The sequence below is a fragment of the Dioscorea cayenensis genome, chromosome 9, assembly GCF_009730915.1.
Source record: "Dioscorea cayenensis subsp. rotundata cultivar TDr96_F1 chromosome 9, TDr96_F1_v2_PseudoChromosome.rev07_lg8_w22 25.fasta, whole genome shotgun sequence".
NCBI classification, from domain to species: domain Eukaryota; kingdom Viridiplantae; phylum Streptophyta; class Magnoliopsida; order Dioscoreales; family Dioscoreaceae; genus Dioscorea; species Dioscorea cayenensis.
The window spans coordinates 8718498-8739881 of NC_052479.1; the positions used below are offsets into that span (position 1 = coordinate 8718498).

Sequence of the window (21384 nt, forward strand, 5' to 3'; positions counted from 1 at the left end):
ATAGATCTATTCATGAGTACTCCATGGAGCTGGAACAGTTGTGGCAAGATCTTGTTCATTTCTCACCTATATCGAGCTGCAGTGATCCAGGGTGCAAGAGCAAAGAGTTCAATGCACAGATGAGGACTATACAGTTCTTGGCTCATCTAAACCCGGCCTTTGATCATAGGAGATCAGTCCTAGCCCAAACAACGATCCCTTTATTGGATGAGGCTGTCTGCTATGATACAGGAGGAAAGTCGCATGAGGCTACACTCTGAGTCAAGTGGACTTCCAGGTGTCCGATTAACTTTGGCTACCTTGAGCTCATGTATCACAGGTGCGCAGGGGGAGACCCGCAGGTGCTACAACTGTGGAGAAGTGGACCACCTGAGTAAAGCTTGTCTAAAACCACCTAAGGAGAGAGACAGGTGGGTGAGGACAATATGGAAGTCGTGGTCGTGGACGTGGGGGCCATAGAGGAGGCAGAAGTGGAGGTTACCAAGCACATCAGAAGATAGATCCACAAGTAGATGAGAAGTCAGTTCTTACTGAGGAGGAGCATAAGCTCCTTGAGATGCTAAAGAGGAAGCAGAGAATGGCAGAACATGGGGCAAAGAAAAGCATGACAGATGAGATATCCACAGCCGACTCCAGGAGTAATCCTTTCTACATTTGCTCATTCTACCACAGGTACTACACATGCTTTTGTCTCTATATCTCCCACTAGATCACTTGAATGGATCATAGATTCTGGTGCAACTCGACATGTGACAGGGGTGTCTAGTGAGTTCACTTTTTTCACTCACTTGACCCTCCAGAGAGCATCAAACAGGATGGCATGTACCGACCGACTGTGGTTGGTAAGAGAATGCGATTAAATGTACCGATTTAGTGACCTTGTCCAATGTATTGTATACTCCTTCATTTACAGTAAACCTATTGTCTATTAGTGCTATTATCCTCCAACTAAATTGTGTTGTTTCTTTTGATATTCCCAAGGTGAACTTCACAGAGAAGGGGATAGGTCGGAGACTTGGGACTTGCACGTGGCATAGAGGATTGTGGTACATGGACAGAGAAAGGATAGATTCAGCGTTGACATCTTTGGTAGAGGGGGCAGGAGTAGGAGTGTCTGGGATGACTGAAGAGGAGGTGTTTCTACTGCATCATCGCCGTATGGGACACATTTCATTGCCTGTTTTGAGTCGGTTGTACCCTTCATTGTATGAAAGGGCAAATAAAGAAAAGTTAGTTTGCGATGCTTGTGAGTTAGGAAAACATATCAGAAGCTCTTATTATAGCTCTAGGAATAAGAGTTCTGGGGTTTCTGATCTTATTCACTCTGATGTGTGGGGGCTTTGTCCCAAGCAGAATACAATCAGATGGTTATAGATATTTTGTGACTTTTATTGATTGTTTTTCTCGTGTTACTTGGTTGTATTTGATGAAAAATAAGAATGATGTACTTGCTTGTTTCGAAAAGACTTTCACAAGGCAATACAAACTCGATATGGTGACGTGGTTAAGATATTGAGATCCGATAATGGGACAGAGTACACTAACAAGGCATTTGGGGAGTGCTTGGCTACACGGGATACATCATCAGACTACTTGTCCATATACACCCGCACGAGAATGGAGTAGCGAGCGGAAGAATGCAGAACCTTCTAGAGGTAGCCCGGTGTATGATGATATCGATGAATGTCCCAAATTATCTATGGGGGCTAGCGGTCTTGACAGTAGCTCAGTGATCAATAGGATGCCCTCGAAAATATTGGATTGGAAGTCTCCCTGTGAGGTCGTTGAAGGGTGATAATGGAGGAGTTTTTCCATTGAAAGTGTTTGGATGTGTGTGTTTTGTGAGAGACAACAAACCAACAATGGGGAAGTTAGATCCTAGAGCAATCAAATGTGTTTTTGTAGGCTACTCAGCCACTCAAAAAGGGCATGTGTGTTGGAGCCCAGGAGAAAGGTGATTGTAAGTATGGATGTGACTTTTCGCGAGTCTGAGCCATACTACCTCTTGAGAGTAACCTCACCCTTTGGTGACTCACTAGATAATGGAGAAATAGGGCGAGGGGGGGAGAAAAGTGAGGGAGAAAAGCTGATTCAGTTAGAGATGGGATCTGGTTATGTTTTGAGGGAAGAATTGACTGAGGATGAGCTGGAAGAAGAGGCTGAAATAGAGGTGGCAGGAGAAGAAAGAAGAAAAATAGGCTCATGGAGAGCTAAGAGTGTACCAAAGAAGGAGAAAGGTGAATGTACCTATGCCTACATTACCACTCGTGCCAAGTTCCTTGTCTCGGCCTTCTCTAACTCCTGAGACACCTACATCATCCACCGCAAACCTAGGTGATATGATTCCTCTGTTTTTCTCCCGTGACATTAAGGAGGATTTCTCGCACCTGATCGTTTTGGGTTTCCACATAATATTGGTCAGTCTATTCAATACTCTAATCTATCATCCACATATCGAGCATTCATTGCATCTTTGGACATTCTCTATACCCAAGTGTTGGCAGGTAGCAAAGGATGACCCAAAGTGGAAGGCAGCTATACAGGAAAAACTAAGGGACTATTAACAAAAATCGCACATGGCGAGTTTGTATCACTACCATCCGGGAAAAGGGCAGTTGGATGCAAGTGACTCTTTTCTGTGAAGCAGAATCCAGACGGGCAGGTTAAGCGCTACAAGGCACGCTTGGTGGCAAAAGGGTACAGCCAGACCTATGGCATCGACTATGATGAAATCTTTGCACCTGTAGCAAAGATGAGCACCGTCTGGACGTTGGTCTCGCTAGCAGTGAATGGTGTGTGGAAACTACACCAGCTAGATGTAAAGAATGCATTTCTTCATAGGGATTTAGTGGAGGAGGTATACATGGATATACCACCAGGATTTGGCATAGACCAGACAATGGGCAAGATCTGCAGGTTGAAGAAATCTCTTTATGGCCTAAAGCAGTCCCCTCGAGCTTGGTTCAACAGGTTCAGGAGAGCTATGATAGGTATGAGATACCAGCAGATCAACGCTGACCACACTGTGTTCTTTCGACGAAATAAGGGTTGCGTTATTATGCTTGTAGTATATGTGGATGACATGATCATCATAAGGGATGATGAGAAGGAGATTGCCGAACTCAAGGTGAGACTATGCAAAGAATTTGAAGTGAAGGATCTTGGTTTGCTTCGATATTTCCTTGGGATTGAGATAGCTCAAGGAGCGAAATGAATGGTTCTCTCTCAAAGGAAGTATGCAATTGATCTTCTCACGAAGACAGGTATGTTGGGGTGTAAACATACAGTTACACCGATCAACCAAGAATTCAAGCTAAGCGCAGAGGCCGGAGAACCAGTTGATCGCGAGAGATACCAGAGATTAGTAGGCAAGTTAATCTATCTGAGTCATACACATCCTGATATCTCTTTTGCAGTGAGCGTGGTGAGTCGCCACATGCATGACCAGAGAAAGGGTCATATGGATGCAGAGTACCAAATCCTGAGGTATTTGAAAAGTGCCCCTAGAAAGGGGCTGATATTCAGGAAGAATGGTCATATGAGCATTGAGGGCTACTGTGACTCTGATTGGGCTAGCTGTTCCGATGATAGGAGATCCACCTCGGGTTACTGCATCTTTGTAGGAGGCAACTTGGTCTCTTGGAAGAATAAGAAGCAGTCTTTGGTGGCAAGATCGACAGCGGAAGCAGAGTACAGAACTATGGCTTTGGGAGTTGCAGAGTTGTTATGGCTAAAAGGTATGTTGGTGGAGTTGAAGCTGGATCAAGGAGTCAGAATGAAGTGGTGTAACAAGTCAGCCATAAACATTGCTAACAACTTAGTGCAACATGATAGGACCAAACATATCGAGATCAATATGTTCTTCATCAAAGAGAAGTTGAAAGGGCTCAATTCGTCATACTACAAGAACTAGGCCCATGTTTCAACCAAAGGCCAGACAGCAGATTGTCTAACGAAATGGCTCAATTCGTCAGACTTAGCTAGAAAGATGTGATAAGATGGGCTTAGTGGATATCTTTCGCCCATCTTAAGAGGGAGTGTTGAGATTTATTATATGTTTATATATTTTCAAGTTTTTCAGGGGCCTATGGGCAAATAGGTAACTATGAAATAGTCCAGGGTTGTTTTTATAAGAGTGAGGTGTAAGGCTCTATATAAGCCCAATAATTTATCAATGATAATGAACCAAACTAAAAACAATAATGACCATTGAAAATAATTGTTTCCATTCAGCTTGTCTTGTAATAGGAAGACGTGAATTTTCCGAGAAGCCATGATTGCCAATTAGGGTTTCAAGGATAGGATTTTCATTGTTGAATGCCACTTCAAGAGCATCTGCGCTCTAGGTGTCAACTGCCATAATAGATTCGACACACCACTCTCCAAAGAACTAACTTTACAGCTACTAAAAGAAGTCAAATCTCTAAAATATATATGGTTGTCGATCTACTCCAAAAAAGTAGGCACAATTCATGGTTGTTTGAACCCTGAAATCCGCCAGTATAATCGTTGTGGATGAAAATTAAACGGTTGTCCATATGCATTTAGTTGTTTATAATTATTAATCATGCATTTTCCCTAGCTCTTGTAGCATATTTTTTCTCTTTTGTGCAAGTTATTTATTTTAGTAATTTTTGTGTATAGGAGGGTGGAGCTAGACCCCAACTCTATGTTAAATGAGGATATTTCAGAGAGAAAAAGGATGAGTCAAAAGATAGGCCAGCTCTTTAAGATACACAACCCACCAATCTAGCAGCCACACCTGTGGTCTATAATGGCAATTGGGACCCAAGCTTCATCATTAAGGTATAAAAGAAATCAAAAAAAGGGTTTTAGGAGACAAAAGGCATGAGGAAAAGGATGTGGGGTTGAAGAAAAGGAATAGCTTTCTAAGGCTCTAAAAAGAGAAAATAACATAGGAGAAAAAGGCTAAAATTTGTGGATCAAAGTAACAGTCCTTTGTGTGAAGAATAGGGAGTCCTTCATTCCTGTATCTTGTTGTTGCATAAACAATGCTTAGATTTATGTCTCCCCTTTGTTGTAACTCAGACATGAAGGTGTAAAATCTTACCTTGGATTTGGATTAGCCCAAAGTTGTGGTGGATGCTTATGCTTGTGTTTTGTGACTCTTTTCTAACTAATGATAAATCATTTTGATTTGGTCTTATCATTTGCACTTGCACAACTTGTGAATGTGAAAGCATTCTACTTGCATAACCATAGAGACCCCAAATGAGCTAAAAGAAGAACCTGGGTGTTGGATATCTTAAGGCCAAACTTGAGATTTCTTATTAGGATATCTTGAGGGTAAATTAAATTGTTATTAAGCCTAAAAGGTTTATGTGACGGTTTAATCACCACAAAAGTGGAGGATTAGCCTAATCTAAGCACCTTGCTACTTCTTGAAAGAGAATAGCAAGCATCTTAGGACAATTGCCCTTCCAAATGATTTACCTTTACCCAATAGAACCTTAGCATATTCTCCACTACTCTTTGCAGTGAACTCTCGAACAAAGGATTATTTATATCAGAATTTTAGCCCCCACAGCCATGTTTCTTCCCACTCTTAGCCCTTGTAATTGTAGTTTCATCATTTTAGTTTCTCCACCTCCACATTGTTTATTTGCCTAAATAGACTTTGGTTGCAATTGATTGGTAATCTACACTTAATCTCCAAGGGATCGACATCTGAATTACTACTGGGCAAAAATCGTGCACTTGCTGTTACATGACAATAATTCCTGAAAATCAGCTAGCATCTTCCTGAAAACAAGTGATTCTCTATACAAAACTCTAATCCTAGACAGGTTTCCACACTGACCACTAAAAGAAAATGACCGACCCTCAAATTCTAAGAAAATTTATGACTTCACAATGTAAGTACAACCATTTTGTGTAAAATGATAATTAAAAAGATATTCTTAGTTTCACACAAAGTAACTTAGTCGTAGTGAATATAGTTGTAGTTAGTAAGAGAAATGATAACTCTGATATAGCGCAAGAAAAGGAAAGTTCCAAGATTGAAGATACAGACGAATTTCACTTGGAGTTATAAAATTATCTTACATACAAAAAGACTTACTCAAGAAGGGAGAGGCCCAAGTAGGATATAAAATCTTTTTTCACCAAATACAGCAATTGTTTATCTCATAATATTTTTATTTATGTTCAGAGTTTGATTCTCCAGTTCAAACTTAACGGCTAACACAATTAAAGTGATTCTTACATTAGGAAACAGCCAATGTTTAGAATCTATACGCTCATAAATAGTCATCTTAAAGAAGTCCAATTCATAAATATGTGGCATTTCTAAGCTACTTATTTATTTTATGATATTTTCACAATTAATTTCAACTTATTTTGATTTACTTCTCTAGTATCTTTGTGAGAAAGTTGTTAGGTTGAAGATCAATTTACAAGCTTTGGTCTTTAAAACCCTAAGTTGTTTCAGAGATTAAAGTTTGTCTTTGTCCATGCAACACTACACCAACAACCCACCAGCTTAAGAAGACAATCTCAATAAATAATAGTTATAAAAGGCAACTGGATAGTGCTTCCATATGGCATGATTGGGTATGAGCCTTAAGCAAAAGACACAAAAGGTTATGACCAGAGAAAAAGCCATTAAAGCTTACATTACTAAGGTTCATGCAGTCATACTTTGGCATAATGATATCTACAGTATGGCCCAAATCCTGAACAGCACGGGAAAGACTAGTAACAACATCTCCAAGGCCTCCCACCTACAAAAATTGAAAATAAAATGGCAAAAAACAATTAGCAACACTAGAGATAGAACTCTAAATATTGTAGCATGGTCTGCAACTTAATTTATGAAAGATAGTAGAAACATATCCACAAAAGCTTCCTTTACTACATTAGAAAAAAAAAATATTAACATTTATAAGAAAGTTTATGTACAATGACTGAATAATAAAAGATTCATCATGAAAAATAATTGGTAATTCCATGAAATAATTTCATGACAAAAGGTATAGTAGGCCAGGCCCGCCAGGGTACCTGCAATATTCACTAGAAAAACAGCTTAGAGTGCCAATTCTTCTGACAACACTAAGAAACTAAGAAAATGATGCAATAAAAAAATGGCTGTCTAATCAATACACATATTCAGAAAGATAGCAACATAAATTCAATAGCATTTACTTATATATTTGAAAACTTAATACAATTTTCAAAGAAAAGTATAAAACAAAATAATTCATTCATTCTATGTTGACAATTATTCTATGTACTCCTCTACATATTAAATTGCCAAAATAGAAAAATTCAAGTGACAAAGTGATGCTAAGAAATCAGTATCATGACTGTTCAAATAAAACTTACAATCTCTAGCAAAATTTTTATCTGCAGGTCTACTAAAAAGAAACTTTGACTTGAGAGGAGAGCATTTTTATGGGGTGTGTGTTGTTGGGGGTTAGGTTTGCGGGGTTGGGTTTGTTTTTCATAATTTAAGGAAAACATTCTACAAAGCATGTAAACAAAACAAACTTATTAGAAAAACTAAGTTGGTCTCCATACAAAATTGTTATGATAGAACCCATTTTGAAAACTCAAATTTCTCACAAGTGCTAAAGCCTGGAAATTCTCGTTGATTTTCTAACTATTATGTCATTCCATGTGATTCTCAGTTATGAAATATTTAGTCTTGTGCAAAGTTAAAAGCATGCAGATACCAAAAGTTCAATAAATAGGAAGGGCTTTTTGACTTGGTTCAACATGAAATGGGCAAAAAAATTAAGCAATTAATAGATGTTAGGAAAGTTGCTCAATAAATCATGACAATGATGAAAATCTCTCACTAATAAAAGTTGTTCGAATTAGATTTCTTTTCATAGCATAATATAGAAATTCTTAAAATAGTGTACATATTATTAAAGCTGCATGAGAAAAAAAAAACCTAAAGGATTTTTACATACATAATTTTATTTTAGGTATTTTATATATAAAAAAATTATTGTTTCATGTGATTTTTGTGGGAGAATAAAGTTGAAAACTGAAGCAAAGGGAGGCCAATTTATCAAGGTATTGGTTGAGCCACTACAGTAAAGCAAATAATTTGAACCATGCTAGTTCGACAGATCTTTACCTGAAATGGGTTAAAGCACAATGTAATCAGAATTATTTCAATTGCTTCAGAAGATCATAGCCTCCACCAAAAATTCAAGGACATGAAAAATGAAAGGAGAAGTTGTTCTTTAAATATTTTCATTCTTCCATGTCTTCAAATTCCCATTTACTTTCTTTATTACTTTCTGCATCATTATTGACTTCAAATTATAACCATTCTAGAAACTTTGAATTGGTTCCCTCCTAGTCTTTCATGACTTTACAATGAAGTCACACTCATGACCAATATATTGTTTATTTGAACTTTCGAAGATAATCTACTAATAGTGCTCTAAATGACAAAATTCCAAGTTCATATTTGTTAATCATAAATATAAACAGAGATCAAAGAAACGTATACCTTTGCAATGGGAGCCATTTCAACAGCAATATGAACAACATGCATTGGGGGCTCCTTTATCACACCTCCATAAACAGGAAAATGGTAGTCCACACCATGTTTGTTGTCAAAAAGTCCACCATCTTCCTTCTCGGAGAACACAAAGTCTATCATATATGCATCTAGAGGAACCTTGACTGCAGAAGTATACAAATCAGCAAAAATCATCAACAAAGAACACAGCTATAGTACCAGCTATAAAATGGATAATCTAAATCTACTGACAAAAAAATTGACACGTCACTCTCTGAGTGCTCAAAAAACTGACTAACCAACAGATGACAGTGATAGCCTATTACAGAAAAAGCCAAGAAAATGGTCAACTTATAAGATGAAGTGGGTAGCTAAAGACCCATCAAAATGATCATCTGTCTAATTGAACATTAAACTATAAACAATAAAATCAGGTAATATTTCAAAACATGCATTTGGCTACATGCAAACAGGTAGCCATGTGTATTAAATATAACTTGCTGCACAGGCCTTATTGTGCAGGAGCAAAAGATTAAATTAATGTAAATACTTCACTACCGATGCTTAAAGCACACAAGTTAGTTTAACTCAAACATACAAGTAATACACATAGCATTAAATCTTCATAAAGCATAATATTTTCGTTCAATAAAAAAGATCAAAGAATAATTTGGGCACTGAACTCTAGGTTTTGAAGTTAAGAGGGAGAAATTAATGCAATGAATTTTCATTACGTCAATAAATTTTGCAATGAAAAGAGAACGAAAAAATAACTCCTCATAATCACTTCCACTATCCCTGATTGCTGGTGTTTACACCGACAAAGGACTAATGGGCAACATGTAATAGAACCTAATGAGTGAATAAGATAGTTTTGACTATCAGATGGTATTTACCTGATGAGAAAGCCAAGATGATGCTGTTTGGACTTAATTTTGGGTCTTAAAATTCGGGCTTGCACACACAAATGAGTAGAAGGATGAGGAAGTCAAATACATAGGCTGAGGTTGATGCACATTCTTAAAAATACTATAAAATTAAAGCTTTTGAAGGTAGAATATAGTAACACCAATCATGGATAAAAGCTGGAGAAAGGTCAAAAACTTTTCTACCTTCATGTTGGGTTTATCCCAAATTATGCCTGCTATTCCAACCAAAGTCCATTCAAGGATAACCTTGTTAATGAAATCAATACTAAAAATTAGTAATTATTAAGAAGTAACAAACATTAGTTGAGAAAAATGTATATAACTTTAATTTGAAAATATTTATTTTAATATTAATTAAATCAAACTTTGGTTAACTTTGTTTTAAAGTTGCCTTCCAAACCAAATTCGAACTTCAAAAAGCCTAACCCAACTTATTCCAATTACAGTAAATAATACTCCTAGTTAATTTGGTGAATTGGAAATTGAATATTTGGATGGGTCTTTCATACTATTAACAGAAGTTTTTCTGGTTAAATTAAAAAAGAGCTCAAAATGAGTTTGGATTTGATATAAAAATTATTGCAAGACAGCTAGTCAAATAAAAAAAGTAGCACATATAAAAGGGTATATTTCATCAACATTGAAAATTAAGAATTAAATATATAAGGTAGGATCTCTGAACATATTAGCTGAATCCTTTGGGTCGAATCAAGACCAGATAATGTTTAGCTTGCACCTAATAATTTTAACTTATTCCAACCCAAACAAACACCCCCACGAAGATAATATATCAATTTTTCAATGAAATTCACAAAATATCACGTGCAATTATCTTAAACATAGAAATTATAGAGTCAAGAAAGTGAGTAATCTTCTTCCCCAAACTTCAACATAGAACGATATTAAGATTGAATGATCAAAATATAAATTTTAACAACATAGTAAACTTCCCATTGCCTTTCGCAAAGGTATTCATTCTTGTACCAAACATCCCATCTCACTTTTTGTTTCTTATGATAATCCACACCCGTCCTTCCACACCTTTGCTCTTTCCTTGTCTGCGGAGTCAATCCCCAGGAACTACCAGGATGCACGTCTGCTTCCACAATGGCAAATAGCAATGGATGAGGAAATGGAAGCCTTGAGATCTCGTGGTACATGGGAGCTTCTGCCTCGCCCTGCTGATGCCAACGTCATCATTTGGCGATGGGTCTTCTCTATCAAGCACAAAGCCGATGGTACTGTTGATCGCTATAAAGCCTGGTTGGTGACCTGTGGTTTTACTCATACTTATGGTGTCGATTATGCTGAGACTTTTTCACCGGTTGCTCCTCTGAATTCCATTCGCATTCCACTGTCAGTAGCTATGAATCGATCATGGGCACTCTGTCAACTCGATGTGAAGAATGCCTTTCTCTATGGAGGCTTAGTTGAGACAGTGTTTATGAAGCAAACTTCGGGGTATGTTGCTCAAGGGAGAATCTAGTTTGTCAGCTCAAAAAAGCGATCTATAATGAAAAACAGAGTCCTTGTGCATGGCTTGAAAAGTTTAGTGTAATTGCAATTGCAGATGGCTTTCGCAGGTGCAATGTGGATCACTCTGTGTTTTATAAGAACACTTCATCTGGATGTGTTGTACTTGCGGCATATGTCGATGACATCTTGTTGACGGGTAGTGATCGTCAGAGCATTCAGAGAACTAAAGAGCATTTAATGAAGCATTTCGTTACACGAGACATGGGACGACCCAGATATTTCTTTAGTATTAAGTTTGCAAATGCCACAGGAAAGATGGCGCTCTCACAGAGGAAGTATGTGTTGGACTTAATGAGGAGACTGGTTTATTATGTTGTAAACCAAAGAGTATACCTATTGAGCAGTCACCACCCTTCTAGGAGACATCTTCCCCATCTCTTAAAAATCCAGGTCAATACAAACATCTGATTGGCAAGCTCATTTATCTAACAGTTACTCGTCCTGATATATCTTACGCAGTTAGACTCCTGAGTCAGTTTATCCATGAGCCACGAGAAGTTCACTGATAAGGTGCCCTGAGAATTCTTGCATATGTTAAAGGAGCTTCCGGCAAAGATCTTCTCTACAAGAATCATGGTCACCTGAACATTGCAGCCTATTTTGATTCAGGTTATGCTGGCGATAGAGGAGACAAAAAGTCTACATTGGGTTTCTATACGTATGTCAGTGGAAAGTTGGTTACTTGGCGAAGCAAGAAACAGAATGCGATTTCAAGATCGAGTGCCGAAGCAGAATACAGATCAATGGCACAGACAGATCGTGAGATAGTTTGGGTGCAGTCTCTTCAATCTAAGTTAGGATTCCCCATCACGATACCTATGAAGATGTTGTGTGATAATCAGGCGGCCATCTTCATTGCAAACAATCTAACATTCCATGAACGTACCAAACATGTGGAGGTTAATTGTCACTATGTTCGTGATATGGTATTGAAAGGAGTCATCTCTACGCCATACGCCCAATCATCTGAGCAACTGGGGATATCTTCACTAAGGGTTTAAATGTTAAAGTCTTTAGTAATCTATGTAACAAACTGGGCATGTTCGAGATATATATGCACCAGCTTAAGGGGGAGAGAGTTTAAATTGGTTTATGGGCCATATTGGACCCATACCACAAAATCCTAACATTTCTCTATATATATCCTTGTAATCTTTTCCTAATTGATATACAAATTATTTTTCCTATTCTCACACAAGCCAAATAATTTTTACCACTCAGACTTTTTTCAAAAAATTGTTAGAGTACCATAAAAGGTAGATGAAACATAAACATAAAAGAATGAAATCTTGATTCCAAAATAACCATACTTGGTTAAAGACATTTTACTTGAAAACAAAGGTTGCTGTGAAAATCTCATAATATTAGGACCTTTAGGAATATGCTAGTCAAGATAGCCCACAGAGGAGACAAGACCCATCCCCTTTTAATACTAACTAGAGAATAGACTTAGGAACTAAGGCGAGATTTCTAAGAATAGCTTGAGTGATAAGGCACTGAGCATGTTGGAATTTATATCCATGAAAGAATAATTACATCTTGTGTTTACAAGAATACTATTTGAGATACCATTATTTCCAACACTATCACTAACTACTACTATTTCCAAGAAAAATAAACAAAAATGCACCGATTACTCAAAAAACAGAAAGATTGTTTCAAGGAAAAAAAATATTCACCTACATAATTCCAAGCATAACAATGGCTACATTTCAGCAAGCATGATAATATTGAACTTAACTATTTGACCACTATGTAGGTAGAGAAATTCTTTAAACACCTAAACACACAATATGCACAGCTATTAGCTTGCCAATCAACAAGGACTGTGGAATATTTCATAGAGCATAAAATATGGCCAAATAGTTAAATAACTTGTAAGGACAAAATTACCTGTCACTTTGAGATAAGAACCAACATCAGAAGGCAACATTTTCTTAGGTGGCAAGGGGCCAAAATGATGAGTCCATCGGTTAAATGAGCATCTAAACCAAACTTCACTTTTTCCGGACAACACTGTGTTCAAGGGATTATAAAAAACAGAAACTTCGGTTCCAGCTTGTATAATAAGAGGTTCTGTGTATACTATATGTTTCTGTGACAAAAGAAACATTTTCCTTGTCCTTTCCTTAGTTTCAGCTTTCATGCGTGCTGTCTTTTGAGCCTGTGTAAGAAAAAAAATTTAAAATCATCAAATACCATTTGACAGCTTTTTTAAATCAATAAAGGCTTCTCAATAGTAAGTAGTATATCAGTGGCACAAATCAGAAGTAACATATGAATCTATAATCATCTCTGTTAACAATATGTTTTGAAGCAGGTGTTAGATATTAAATAATCAATAATATATTTGATGTTCAAACTTACTTTATGGAGTACAGCCTCTTCTTTCAATTTTCTTTCCACCTGAAGCTTCTTAAATATTTTGTGCTCTTCTTCAACCCAAAACAATTCTTCAGATATACTCTTAGGAACAACAGCATGGAAATCAAGACGGTCGTTGTTGTCATACATGTTAGCCTTTTGTGGTGGTCCATCAGCAAACACCCAATCCAAAACGAGTGCTCGATCAGGTATAAACACTATATAAATTTGATAAGATAAAAACCAAGTGGACATGTAAGTCAACTAAGGATAAGTTAGGCGTATTGACGCAAAAATAAAAAATTAAAATAAAATGTAAATTTAAAATTTGAACAAAAAAATCTTGAAGATATCCCCCCATATGTACTTCTCTAAAAGGAGTTAAATGCAACTATCCACTATGTGGTTGATGATTCTCTTGCAGCCTGGATCACCAAAAATGCGTCCAATTGCACAGCCTTAGTACATCCAACTCAAGCACATTCTAATAACAACCTTCCCCGCCATAAGTAATTGTATAACAAGTATGTGTCCACTCGCACGGCCTTAGTACATCCAACTCAAGCGCATTCTAATAACAATATTCCTAGTCATGAATAATTGTACTAATCCCAATAAACCAAATCTTTCATGCCTTGATAATCACAAAAAAATATAAACATATGTTCAAAGCAAGACATGCAAAGAAACATTCTGGTATATATACCAGCTAATCACCATCATATGCAGATCACTATAAGTTTTTAGTGATAGATAAGGAAAAAAATAATTGAGCAAGTTGCCCAAACTACAACTTCATGAAAACATAAGCCAACAAAATTGCTAGTGGGATTTAGGTTTCCCAAATTCATGTGTATTTGATTCCCTTTTAACAGGTGGCAATGAAACATTCCTCATGGATGAGAAACTAAAATGAAAAGCTTACATGTACAACCTTTTTTTTTTTTACCCCTTTCAACTCATTTATCACATATGAAAAAGTATTTGCAAATGTATCTATATGATACTAAAAAACCACGTGATTTCCAATTTTAATAATAATGTTTTAGAAGATTCATTCCATCAAGATACATCTAAGTATTATGTGTTAACAGTATTAGGTAACTTAGTCACACAGTACGCCAGATTCCTAGGCCAACCTTGATAGTAAACAAAACAAGTGAATGTAAGACTCATTCATCCTTCAAAATATTTCAGTTTGAATATTCATGTGTCTAACATTCCTATTAATATGATCCCCATCATAAGTTTTCTGACAAATTATATACTTCATAAACCAAGGGTGAATTAAGGAACTAAATGCTTACTTTCAAAACATTGCCATTAAATGCAGGAGACCTAAGATTTTCCATTTGAAAAATTTGTAGATTCTGGATGGCAGACTGACGGAAAGAGTAAATTATAAGTTAACTTTAGGGACTATTTTGAAGATTTTCAAACCCAGGCCACTGAAAACATAAAACCAAAAGAAGGGTTTTGTGATTCAAGGTAACCAAAAGAAAAAGCCTCCAATGACTTGAGAGGGAACAGAACACCTGAATCAACGAGCATTTTCAGTATCAAGGGAAGCAAATTCTACCCTTAGATTGTATTTGGTACATGACGATAGACGTGGAAAAAATAGGAAGAAAAACATTTTGCAGTCTGTTAGGTTCATCTAGGATATAACAAAATACCATATTGTGTTATGTCCTTACTGAGCAAAAAAAAAAATTAAGTTTAACCTTCTTTCTCTGTATGTGTATTTTTTCCCTTACACAACTAAATAAAAAAACAACTTTTACATATACACTCATGTCAATAATACCTTTTAATACCAAGAATCTTCCATGGATACCTATCAAATCAGTGCCAGTTATTCAATTCAACTCTCATCAAAACAACAAGCCTAGCATCTCCATTTTCTCTAAATAATGGGGTAGGCACAGTTGACAAGTTCAAGGAAGACTGAAATGTAATTCATGAATTTACTCTTTTAACAACCCAAATGTATCAAAACTTTTATTAAGTTCCGCATCATACACTCATTAAGCTTTGAAAAATTAAGAGCTCAAATGAAGCTCCATATCTTTACCACCAATAGTTTACATGAAAATTTGATGGTTTTTTCTATCTTATATGTCCCAAGAGTTACATCACGTCAATATTGTTAAAATGAACAAGTAAATCATGTAAATGGTATCTTAGGATATCACGAAATATAAGTATTTATGTACCTAATAAGCATCACAATTATTTTTGCAAGCAATTTACCTCAAAAGTGCGAACTACTTTAAATTCAAAATAAATAAAGGGAAAGTAAAAGCTAACTTCTTATCAATTATTCTAATCAAACCATCAACTTGACTAGTGATGGCCTTAGATTAAGTTTATTTGTTTGTTTTTTTTTATTACTCATTTTCAACATTATGCGTAACGTTGCTCCAAAGTAAAACCATCCGGATGCATTTATTAGTGTAACTAAGAGTCCCACATTGGTTAATTTGGTAAATTTGAATTTGAATATATAAACCTGCGTCTCTCATGCTATCAATTTAAGTTTTTGAGTTAAAATGGGTTTAATTGATATGGTTAGTTCCCATCTGACATGGTATCAGAGTATGGTTTGTTTGGTTTGTTCAAAAGGTACCAATTAAAATAAACTAGAACATAACAATGGGGCATATTGGGCTAACTAATAGTAGAACATCAGTTAATTTTGTAAATACGAATTTGAATATATAAGCTTGCGTCTCTCATCCTATTAGCCAAAGCTTTTGAGTCGAATTGGACCCAAATAATATATTTGGTTCTCCTCTGCTAGCATTGATGGATTAGCAATGAAGAAAAACTACATTTAGGATGTCTTTGAAACAAGCCCAAAGAAGTGTTAAACATTAAAAGAAGTAAAACTCAATATATGTCCCGCTACTTAAACAATTGTTCAACTTCACACATTCAACTCAAAATTATAAATTTAAATGTATGCATATGTATAAATTTATGATTGGTTCAAGAACAAGCACATACACCATACATACCTTCTGCACACCACCAATCACCATCTTTTATCATCAGATTTTTGAAGCCTTCCAACAATAGTCAAACCTTCATTCCAGTTATTATGACCACCATGAATCCAGATTTCTGTAGTTTGAGAAAGTGGACGGAAGCTTCGGTTATAACACAAGCGAACTCTATCCCCACCTTTGAATATACTCGGCTCTATGCACCACACATTGTCATTAGAAATTTTAGCTAATTGCAATACTCTATGCAAGGATTCCCGTTTTTTCTCCACCTCTAGTTTAGCTTGTGCTTTGTCAGCACCAAATGCAGCCTTCTCTGCTTCTTTCCGATGCTGTTCTTCCTCCTGTTTTTCCCTTTCTGCTTGCTCTGCGGCTTGTCTCTCATGTTCTTTCCCTTTTCTCTTCAAGCATGAAATCTTCAAATGCAAGAGCATCCATTCCACCTTCCACAGGTAGCAAAAAATCTTTTGAATCATTATTCTCATACACATTGTCACCATTAAAGAAGACAAAATCCATCTGATAGGCCTCATTAGGAATGTAAAGCCGGCAAGACCACCAATCCCCTTCAAGATCTGTTCTTTGAAGCCTTTCAGTAAAAGATTTCCATCTCCAACCATTAAATGCTCCCATAATGAAAACATCATTCTCGTTTACCAATGATGACAAACTTCTATTCAGAAACACTTCAATACTTTGTGCAGGTCTAACCACCTGTGGATAAACAAATAATTTGCTGCCGATTGAGAGGTTTTCCTTGGCAAGGTCCTCCAGCATCCGTTCATGTTCTAGGGCATTCATATATTCTTTCCTCAACAAAGTTTCCTCCATATTTGGTTCATCAATTGCAAAAATTTTCAACTCGTTGATAACACCAACATTATTAGAAACCTTCCCCTTCCCAAGGCCCTCATCATTAGAATCAGCTGTAAGATGCTTTCGTGCAAAACCAATTTCATCTTCATCACTATCAAAAGCTTCTAATTCCTTTTCCATGAGAATATCTTCAACTATCATGCCCTCAACACCTGTGCTTTGTTCTTCTGCTTCATCCAATATCACAGGAGTTGTTCTGACTGTATTATTTGAGAAGCTGAATCTTAAACCAAATTCTCTGATTCTCAAACACTAAAAACTTTAGTTTCAAAGGAGTTTCTGCCAGAAAGACAATACTTACCAGAGCTGGAATCATTTTGATCTTTCTTCTGGGTGGTTGTTTCAACCTGGGGCCTTGGCAAAAATCCCATTGGGATCATTTCCTCTAGTCTTGGGGAGAAAGCCCTTCTTGGGACGTTTTCTTGAATAGTCTATAAAAGAAAGGAATTGAAAGGAAAATGATGCATATAGAAAGATGTGTAGCTACACATCTAATCCAATTAATATCTCACACCTGAACTCGCTGCCATGCAATGAACAGACCCTACTCCTGTACTCATCTTGCAACAAGGAAAAGACTGGATATTTCACAGAGCACGGAAATTAGAATTTCCAAAGTTTAAAAATAAAACAAATCACTCAAATAGTTCTTTGTTGGCAAGAGGCCCTCTAAAAATAAAGAGATAAGGAAAAAAATACTATTCAACATGAGAATCTCTAAAGATGGAAACAGTCCAAACTTGAAAGCAAACATAATTTGCTCCTTAATTACACGAGCCAAGAGTGGGCAACTGTTTCAGAATTCTCTAAACAACTAAAACCGCCACTAGTCAAGCAGCATAACAGGCAGCTTCCAAATCCCAAAACTACAAAATGACACAACTGAAAATACTCCATTTCTTAAAAGGCAGAGGCATTGTAATTAGACTCCAAACCCCAATAAAGAAATGTGAAACACTTAACCAATGAAATAACAACCATGAAAAAGAAACCCAAAAACCAAGAAAAATGTTCCAAATATCATCTATCCTTCAAATTCATTAGCGCAAGGAACTAAGTCTCAAAGTAATGTATCATGTATGCCAACTGAACTTGGGCGCCAGAAATTAAATCTCCAAAACACTTAAATCCAGGACCAAAACACCAATGTACAAAACCAGTGCTTTCCTTTCCAAATCCAAACTGGCAACCAGAAACCGAACCCAACAAAACAAAAGTAAGAGAAACAATGACTACCATCAAACTCAAGGAATGTATGCTAAGCAAGCTCACCGCAAGATACTAAAAATCAAACATAAAATCAGGATCAAAACGCCAATGCTTCCTTCTCAAAATCCAAATTCCAAACTAAAACTACAACTCCACAAAATGAAACAAAGAGAGACTATGCCTATTGGTCTAAGGCATAAAATTCAAGGAAGTTACACTAACAGAAGTACAGAACTCATCACAAGAAATTAAAAATCAGGATAATGCGCAAGATCAAACCTTTCAATTCCATATCCAAATCCCCACCCAAAAATACAACTCCACAAAATAAAACAAGAGGAGACATGACAATTTCGACCAACTTCAAATTCAAAAGTCTAAGGTACTAAATTCAAAGCAAGCACAGTATCAAAAACTAATCCAAAATAATGCGCAAGAATCAAAACTTTCCATTCCACATCCAAATTGACAACCAGAGACGCAACTCCAAAAAAAAAAAATAATGAAACAAGAGAACCCATGGAAATTAGACTACGTTCAAATTCAAAAGCCCAAGACAGTAAAAATTCAAGCCCAGCAAACTAACCAAACTCGCCCCCGCCCCGCCACCCAAAAAAAAAAGCCAGGATAGTAAGCAAGATCAAAACTTTCCATTCCAAATCCAAATTCCCAACGAGAAACACAACTCCACAACACAAAACTAAACAAAATCAAAGATAACCACCTGAGTGAATGATCCAAGACCAAGCCTGATCCGTTCCCCAGCAGCCACCGTGCGGCAACACAGCGGAGACCATTGCGCGTGCAGAGCCATCTCCATTGCGGCGGCACTGCAAAGAAGAAGAGCAAGAGAGAGAGAATTGCATCCAAAGAGTAGCCAAAAACGAATCAAGTGAAGAGTGAGCGCAATAAGAAGCAAACAAACATTGAGGGACCCCCGAACTACGTCTTTGCCGCGACCATGGTTTTGGTTTTGTGTTTTGATTTTCGGTTTTTTGGTTTCGAATTTGAAGAGCAGAGGCAGAGAGAGAGAGAGAGAGAGAGATGTGAGCGAGTGGTGGATGAGTGGATGGGATTTCATGTGGGTTCGGAACCGCAGAGATAATGAGACCAAGATAAACAATAATTATTGGGATGAGAAATTATTGGGATTTCTTTGAGTGGTTTGTTCTTTGTTAGGGGCTATCAGTAGTACTTTTCTTTTCTTTTCTTTTTTTCTTTTAGAAAAAATTTTATAAAATGCGATTTTTATAAAAATTTCTGTGGTGTCACTTTGTTATGTTTTTTTGCTAAGTAGGGATTTGATTAGCCCACAGAGTCACATGGGAAATGATTGCCTAATTTATGTGTCCCTTTAAGTATTTTTATTAAATTTTAAATTTTTAAAAATTAATTATTTATTGATAAAATAAGTAATCAATGATGGTTTATTAGCATTAAACCCTTCTGTGTATAAAATGTTCAAATTAATTCAAATCTTAACTCATACACGATCAAAAGCATACTTTGTATGAAAGTATTTAACTCCACTCTTATGCATACTCTTAGCAGGTTTGTCTACATACCATATTTCATAAAAATATATTTATGTATATATGTAATAAATAATGAAATAATATAAAAAATAGCAACGTAACTAATTTTTTTTCTTTTAATCTATTAGTATACTTGAAATTTTAGACTCTAAGCCAGTTGTGATGAAGTAACAGGAGCTCTGTATAAAAGATGAGATTTCTTTGAATGGTTTGTTAGGGGTTTTAGGGGCTATTATATTGGATGTACTTTTTTCCTTTTTCTTTTAGCAATAATTGAAAAAGAATTTGAAAATGAAATTTAAAACAAAAATTTGTGGTGTCGCTTTGTTATGTCTTTTTGATAAGAAGGAATGTGATTAGCCAAGACAAGAGTCACCTAGGAAAATGATTGTCTAATTTATGTGTCCCTTTAAACTTTTTTATTATATTTTAAATTTTTTAAAAATAATTATTTATTAATAAAATAAGTAGCCAATAATGATTTATTAGCAGTACCCAATAATGATTTATTAGCACTGACCCCTCTATGTAAAATATTCATGTTAGTTGAAATTTTAACTTACACAACGTAAAAGCACATGTGTCAAGATATATAACTCTACTCTTATGCATATTTCATGTTATTTTTCTGTAATATATATATATATAATAAATATTAAAATAATCTTTAAAAAAAATAGCAACTGTAACTATTTTTTTTCCATAACCTATTTGTTCACTAGAAATGATGGACCTTAAACCAGTTGTGATGAAGTAGCAGGAGCTCTATATAAAAGGGTGAGATTTCTTTGAATGGTTTGTTAGGTGTCTTAGGGGCTATTGAAGTTGATGTACCTTTTTCTTTTCTTTTCTTTTAGCAGTATTTGGGGAAAAAAATTTAGAAATAAAATTTTTATAAATATTTGTGGTGTCTCTTTGTTATGTCTTTTTGATAAGTAGGAATGTAATTAGCCAAGAGTCACCTAGGAAATGATTGCTTAATTTATGTGACTCTTCATGCTTTTTTTATTAAAGTGTTAAAAATGAAAAAAATTATTTATTGATAAAATTAATAGCCACTGACCACTTACTTAGCTTATTTACACAAATCTCTCTCCATAAAGTGTTTATGTCAGTTCAAACATTAACTCACTTGTGGAAAAGCAGGGGTATATGAAAACATTTAACTTTACTTTTGTGCATATTTTTAACGTGATTTATCACATGCCACATAATGTTAAATATATATATATAACAAAAATTGAAGTAATTTATAAAAAAATGCAACTGTAACTTATTTTTTCCCCTTTAATCTATTGGTTTACTAGAAACCATGGACTCTAAACCAGTGAAGATGTAGTGGGAGCTCTATAAAAGGGTAAGCTTTTTCATTCTCAAATGAGTGTCCATATATATAGAAAAATTGTTCATATCATCCCTCCAACTTT

At 35.9% G+C, this 21384-nt stretch overlaps 1 protein-coding gene across 1 annotated transcript in view; it reads right to left on the reverse strand.

Moving 5' to 3' along the window:
* The window catches only part of LOC120268857 (soluble starch synthase 3, chloroplastic/amyloplastic), a 51200-nt gene extending 31723 nt beyond the window's left edge, over positions 1 to 19477 (reverse strand). The window contains 11 exon segments of the mRNA XM_039276115.1: positions 6636 to 6743; positions 8489 to 8664; positions 12859 to 13129; positions 13333 to 13547; positions 16350 to 16393; positions 16395 to 16729; positions 16731 to 17413; positions 17515 to 17644; positions 17728 to 17791; positions 19147 to 19252; positions 19348 to 19477. Coding sequence (XP_039132049.1) covers positions 6636 to 6743; positions 8489 to 8664; positions 12859 to 13129; positions 13333 to 13547; positions 16350 to 16393; positions 16395 to 16729; positions 16731 to 17413; positions 17515 to 17593 — 1911 coding nt within the window. The 5' untranslated portion in view covers positions 17594 to 17644; positions 17728 to 17791; positions 19147 to 19252; positions 19348 to 19477.
* Between the last annotated feature and the right edge of the window lie 1907 nt (positions 19478 to 21384).